General features: G+C 43.3%; 1 protein-coding gene across 1 annotated transcript; it reads right to left on the reverse strand.

Annotated features, from left to right (window-relative positions):
- Positions 1–1429: 1429 nt before the first annotated feature.
- On the reverse strand, positions 1430–4749 carry Neurod6 (neuronal differentiation 6). The gene is made up of 2 exons (XM_005076793.4): positions 4473–4749; positions 1430–3248 (listed from the first exon to the last, which is right to left on the reverse strand). The coding sequence occupies exon 2, from the start codon at positions 3225–3227 to the stop codon at positions 2214–2216; it is 1014 nt and encodes a 337-aa protein (XP_005076850.1). The 5' UTR covers positions 3228–3248; positions 4473–4749; the 3' UTR covers positions 1430–2213.
- Positions 4750–6764: the final 2015 nt, after the last annotated feature.

Here is a 6764-nt window from a genome sequence, read left to right on the forward strand (position 1 = left end):
TTTTTTGTTGTTCTCTCAGATGGGGTGAGTGAGCAGTGACCAGGTTCCTAATGTCTGAAGGGCCACAGAGAGGCCAGCACTTCTGGATCCAGTCCCAGGGAGAGCAGGTTTTGTGCGCATATGGGAGGAAGCAGGGGCAAGTCTTCCTGTGCCCAGGCAGGCAGAGAGGACAGAAGGCTCTCTACCTTGGGCAAACTTCTCTCCACCCCGGCAGGGCACAATCCCTCTTTTACCTCTGCTTCCTCCCCGCTGCCCCGTGGGAGTGGAATGAACAGGTGCTCACACACCCGCTTGGAGGGGCCGTTCATCACCAGCCAGTCCCGCGCCAGCAGCTGCTCAGCTCCTTCCAGGCTTGCAGGCTGCTGCAGCGCACACGCACACCGAAGGCCTGGGGCTTCCAACCAGGGAATGGCAGGGACAGGGCGACGCTGCTGTTTCAAGACTGGGCCGGGGACTTAGAGCCTGCAGGCCTGCCCATCAGCTGCAGGGCTGGAGGAGCAGGACAGGGTCAGCTATGGGCAACACCTAGGAGGGCTGGAGCTGAGACCCAGCCTCCGTGTCCCCCTTGCGGCAGACCGGTCAAATGGAGATGTCACCCCCCTACCCACCTCCACAGTCTGGTGTGTTGCCGGGCTAGTCCCTGGGACAGAGGGGCTGAGGTACCCGCTAGATGGGCGCGGCCCCAGGCTTCAGGGCGCCCACTGCGGGCAGGACTCTGACAGTGCAGCCTGAGCCCAGGAGGTCACCGAAGCAGGGGTAGGTCACCTGTGTAGTCCCAGCTCTGCCCCCACTAGACGGGCTGGGCCTGTGCTGGCTCCAGTGCTCGGGGAGTCCGGCGCATGCCTGTCCTGCTGCCCTCCCCAGGCCACGTAGATAACCACTTCCCGCACCCTGGAAAGCAGACCTGCCTCAGATGGCATCTTGGACGAAGTCAGGACCACCTTGCTTTTTACTCCAGGAGCGGTTCAGTCCTTTTGTAAGAGTCTAACTCTCCAGGCATATTAAAACTAAGTTTTTGCTTGCCTTTTGTTAGGAAACTTTTTAATCACACAGAATTTAGGCTCTAATCGGCCAGGCGTTTAACCGGCCCAGAGAAAAAGCTTCCCCGTTTTAAACAGCGGCTCTGGGGGCTGCTGGAAAACTGCCACCGAATTAGGCTGGAGTGAAGGTTAGCAGGATTTACCATTGTTCCCCCAGGGTGTTTAACCGTCACGGGCTCCTTTTCTTTCATTTAAGATACTTTCAAAAGAAAATTCTGGACAACGCTTTGGCTATTTGTTTTGTTTTGTTTTAAAGAAATTTGTTTGAGCCCTTTAATCCAGAAATCTTTCTAAAGCGGGGAGGAGGGAGCGCAGCAGAATGACAGCAGCTGTGTGTCAGGAAGTAATAAGTATCATGCAAAAATATCACGGCTAATAGATATCCTTCGTAAGTGGAAATATCTATGTTTAATTGCTTTTAAACTGTAGGGTGGAGAACACAATTATACACTATAACAAACCTGTACAGAAATATCCCGAAGAATACAAAACAAGTGCTAATATTTTTTCTTCACGATTGAAATAATTGTCCCCAAATTATGACACCGATAACCTCCCCCAAACACTGTGTTTCCTCCTCTGAAAATGCTTAAAGAGGAATAGTTCTTACCAACTGAATACATTTAGTTTTGTCTTTAATAAACAGAAAATTGCATAGCTTTTAATATTGTTGTACATCCTCAAATGCGTCTTTTAATTTCATGGTTAACTCTTGATATTTTAAAACCTCAATTTTCAGAGATACACATATGAGTCCTAGCAATTATAGACACATTTTACTCATCTGATTTTCATAACATGCATTTTCATAATTACTGTACAACTGAAATAGACATTGAGTTATGCTGTGTGCATGTCTTTATTCAGCAATATATTCTTAGACACCTTGTTCAAACAAATTAAGTGAATTTAAAAGAAACTAAAACAGGAAAGAAAAAAATCCTGCCAGTAGAGAGAGAACCACAGTGTGATACAGACAAAAGGGAAGGAAAAAAGTTCTCATATGAAAAGAGATTTATTATGACATAGTAAATGTTCACAATTGTTGAAACACACTTCAGAAACTAGTAAACACCTTAGATAGAGTTGTGCCAATTACTCATCCCGCAAGCATCTGCTTTGTCTTAATTAGAGTGGGAGGTGAATGACCACTGTTTATTTTCATTTTCCTCATTAATTATGAAAAACTGCATTTAATTCATCCTGCATAGTGAGAGATTGGCTGCGCAGATGTAAGTCATAAGGGAAGTGGCCGTCGGTGGGCAACCTGAACATGGCACCCTGCCCAAGGGGACCCCTGGGTGGCACTGCACAGTAATGCATGCCGTAATTGTAATTTTTGCCATAGTCCAAGGTTTCTTCTTGCTTCAGGGAAAATATCCCATTATAGTTAATTGGGGGAGGACTTAAGGGACCTTCAAACTGAGGGCTGGCACACTCAGGGGAAGTACTTTCATAGAAGGATTCATACGCACTGCAGTAATTGTAGGGTTTCATGGACTTGGAATTATCAAGAGTCCCATGCCCTGGGGGAGTGGCCAGCTCAGGGCTGTGGTAGGGTGGGTAGAAAGTGGAGTAGGGTGACCTTGTGTGATGTGCAGCCTCCCCACCCTGACCCATCAGAAAACTCCTGGCGTTGAGCTGTAAGCAGCCTGCCACCAAGTTTGTAGTTGGCTGGGAAAGACCTTTGCATAAGTTTTGGACGAACGTGAGCAGATCTGGTCTCTTGCCAATCCTCAGAATTTCAGAAAGTGCCCAGATGTAGTTTTTGGCCAGGCGTAAAGTTTCTATTTTGGACAGTTTTTGGGTTTTAGAGTAACAGGGGACCACTTTTCGCAAATTGTCCAGAGCGTCATTGAGGCCGTGCATCCGGTTCCTCTCGCGCGCATTGGCTTCCTGTCTCCTGAACTTGACCCTTTCCAGTCGTAGCTTGGTGGTCTTTTTTTTCCTGAGACCCCTCCTTCTGGGCAAGCCATTTTCATCCTCTTCTTCTCTGTCTTCCTCCTCCTCTTCTTTCTCGGTTTCTTCTCCAGGGGCCCGTTTAATACTCTTTCCTCGAAGGACAACTTGTTTGGGAAAGCTCTCTGGTTTCTTAATTTGTTTCTGGTCCTCACATTGTCTAGCAAACTTTCTGCACATCTGGGATTCGGGCATTATGACAGACTCGTCAAACGGTAGTGTTAACATGGTTCTTTAACCTTAAATTACCTGGAAAAAATGCCAGCACAATATTTAAAGTGTTTTCATTTTTAGAGTTGACACACTTCAAATATATTTGATGACTTAATCTTAAGGATCTGAGAGCACATGAAAAAGACGGGTTCCAGGACTCATATTTACATTAAATTAAAAAACCGAGTTGAGCAGATTAACAATCATAAAGACATTGATCCATGCAGCAGCATTCATTTATACAGGCAAATTATCAAAAGAAAATATAAAACACTTATTAGAAACAATCACATTTCCCATTTCTCTTGGATTTTAAACTAGATTTTTTAACACACACGAAGTGAACTTCAAGCAAATAAAAGCATAATATAATAATGCAGATTTTCATTAATTCTAATTCTCCTGAGAACAAAATAGAAGAGAAACCGATTTTCAAAACGAAAAGTGCTACCTCTCTTAAGCTAGCAAATTTGAGGGGTTTTATTTCCTGCTAACATCAAGCTATAAATTTTGATAAGTGACTGTAGAACACATGAATTTAAAGAAAAGATTAATTAGCTCAATTTTGAAACTGATCTTTTTTCCCCTGATGAGAAAAGAACTATGTAAAAAGAGTAGTGATTTCTCAGCCTCAAGGAAAGGGACATTAGGCTAATTTGAAAATACTACTATAAACAAGTGAAAAAACCCACAAACATCACTGGCATTTTTAAAAAAATCAAAACAAATGTTGCAACTGTTTTAACATCTAGGAATTCCCCCAATGTAATTGTCTGTTTACTGCTGTTCCGCTCCTAGTGTTTTTGTTCTAAGAGCTACGGAAGTCTCCCTCTAGCTAATATCGGACAGGAACGGTCCAAGGATTCTGCCTGCAATTGTGCACGTGTGTTCAGAATCCCAAATGAAAGGGGAAAATAATTTGCGTTTAAAATGCAATTTTGGTTTTTGTTGGGTGAAGCAGCAAATATTTTCATCTAAAGTCTTCAACCAAATAGACATATTAAAACAGAGACTTTTAATTTAACAATCTCCAGCCACACACACACACACACACACACACACACACACACACAATGTCCACACATTTACAATGTTACATAATAGCAGTGAAAGTATGTGATAATTACATCATAAGAATGAAATATGATAAGAACTTATAGATGGCAAAGAACATAGGAATACTCTAAGACAGTGATACTGTATCTTTAAATACTTGCATGCAAAGCCAGCATCAATTGAGTATATCTTTATTTATATTACCTTAGGTTTTAATTTCATTCAATAATCAGTTTTCATTTTGGATCTTCCAAATCTTTTCAGGCTGAGTGTCGCATCGTCTCCTGGAGCCTCTAGGTCTGTGTGTATCTGCACTATCTCATTGATCTCTAAAAAGTGACATTGATGCCAACTGCCAGAGCTGGTACCCATGCCATCTGCTAGTGACGTCACAGGGCAGAGAGAGCCATGTGATCCTCTCTTGGGACCTTCATTCTGCACTGATCATCTGGCATCCCTGTAAGTGGGTACCAGCATTCATGCATCAACACAGGAGGTTAGACTGATAGGGAAAAAAATCTGCACCAGCCTTTCACATACAGTAGGTGCGTTTCTCTTCGAGCTGCTTGGGTCTCACTGGCAATGTGTAGAAAGAGCTGTGTTAGTGATGGGTTTCGCCCTGCCAATGGTACAACTGTTAGGCAGTCGTTAATATTCCATTCATTCGCAAGGTGGGCTTTTGTGTGAGTGAGAGAGGTTTTTGTTGTTTGTGGGGTTGCTGTTTTGTAAAGATCACCAGCTCCACCTCGGTGTATCTGGGTACCAGGGAAGGGGAGCCTTCTATGGGAGCTAGAAGCCAGGCTTGGGTACCGAATGTAACCAAGATTAGGCTCGACAAATGGGTCAGCAAAGGGTTCCTTATTCCTCTGTTTTACCTCACCGCATGCAACTTAGGGGTTTGTGTCTGTGTGTTCTCCTACTCCAGATTTCTTTGCTGCTCAGGGTTTCAGAATAAAAGATCAGTTTCTTCGTCTGGGGTCTGTGAGAGACATCTTCAAATGCTCCCTACAGTTGCTGCCGCCTTTCCCATAACTTTTCAGAGAGATTTTACGCAGACAGAACGATACAAAGATCAACTGCAGAGCCACAGTGAGTCTTCGGTTAGATTTGAGGCTACATGTTTGTGCCCACCGCTGAGCCACTGACTCTATTCAGCTACCCTCCCTGATCTCCTAGTGTTAACCTGCTTGTGCCTTCTCAATTCAGACATGACAAACAGAAAAAACCATCACTCGTGTGTACAACTTTTCTCTCCCTGATATGCTGCAGGACATTTTTTAAAATCCAAGACTTAGCTTGCTTGAGCCTTCAATATTTTTCTCTGTCCTACCAATTTCACCCTTGCAACTTTTTTTCCCCCTAGACCCACATTCACTTAAGTATCTTACTGTTTTAACATCTGTGTCCTGTTGTTTTTCCTTAGCAGGTGTGTTTCTCCCTTTCCCTCATTCCCCCTTCCTGGTGCCTTTTTAATGAGGCAGGACAGAAGCAGTTAAGCAGAGCTGGCAAAGTCCTTCTAACAAAACAGGATGTAAAGCTAGAGGCCAACCCTACTGCCTCTCCTTTCTCTACTCTGCAACGCCTCCCTCCCAAACGGACATATTATTTCAGGAATGCCCGAAAAGATAAAAAAGTTAACTTTTTAAAACGTGAAAGAAATAAACAAATAAACACAAGCCTTATTATTTGACAGCTGCATAATCTCCGGCTCTAAAGTGAACGAGTATGCTTTTGGTCTTAGTGTAATCCCTGGCAGCCTGGCACGGCTGAATCTGTGTTAGCACTCCCCTTATAAATCCTACCTTTCAAAGGTTTAGGGTTCTGCTGCTTTAATGCACTTGGGATCCAAATTGGCACCAAGGGCCTTATCCAGATTCAACTGTGCTCCTCTTGCTCCCCTACAAAGTTTGCCTGGCATTCCCTGGACCGTTGTAGAAAAGATGGCGGGCTGACAAAAAGAAAGATGTAGGTAAAAGTGCATAGATTGTCTCTATTGAAGGAGGAGTAAAACAAGTGGAAAATTAAAACAATAGTAATTCTATTCATTTATAGGTTAAAATAGGTGGGGGGGCTAGCTCATATTTTAAGGTAAAACACGTCACATTAGTAATTTTAGAATTTGCAGCTGAATATGTCTCTACTATTGATCATGTAGAGTAGTATATTTCATGTAGCTTTTGACTCAAAATATAGATATAGTTTTGTATCAACACCAAAAATTTCAATGGAAAGGCCAGATGCAGAAGTCAGTTGTCCTCATGTGTGGTTTAATTTTTAAATGTGAAAAAGGCAAAAGCTCAGAATTCTGAGTGACAAAGCAGACAGAGCTGTCTTGAATCTCTCAAGTTGCACCTGTTCTAAGTCCCCAGGAGCTACCTTGTGTTAAATATGTCACAGACGCGAAAGTCAAAAGCCAGGGACAACCTGATTTGACGTGTCCATAGGAAACTATCGCCAGTGTAGCAAATGGAAAGGTTGATCCTATATTTTATCTTT

Source organism: Mesocricetus auratus, unplaced genomic scaffold (genome assembly GCF_017639785.1).
Source record: "Mesocricetus auratus isolate SY011 unplaced genomic scaffold, BCM_Maur_2.0 Super-Scaffold_100676, whole genome shotgun sequence".
Classification (NCBI taxonomy): domain Eukaryota; kingdom Metazoa; phylum Chordata; class Mammalia; order Rodentia; family Cricetidae; genus Mesocricetus; species Mesocricetus auratus.

Coding starts and splice junctions, on each gene's coding strand:
- Neurod6 (XM_005076793.4), bottom strand. CDS start 3,227: ATGTTAACACTACCGTTTGACGAGTCTGTCATAATGCCCGAATCCCAG.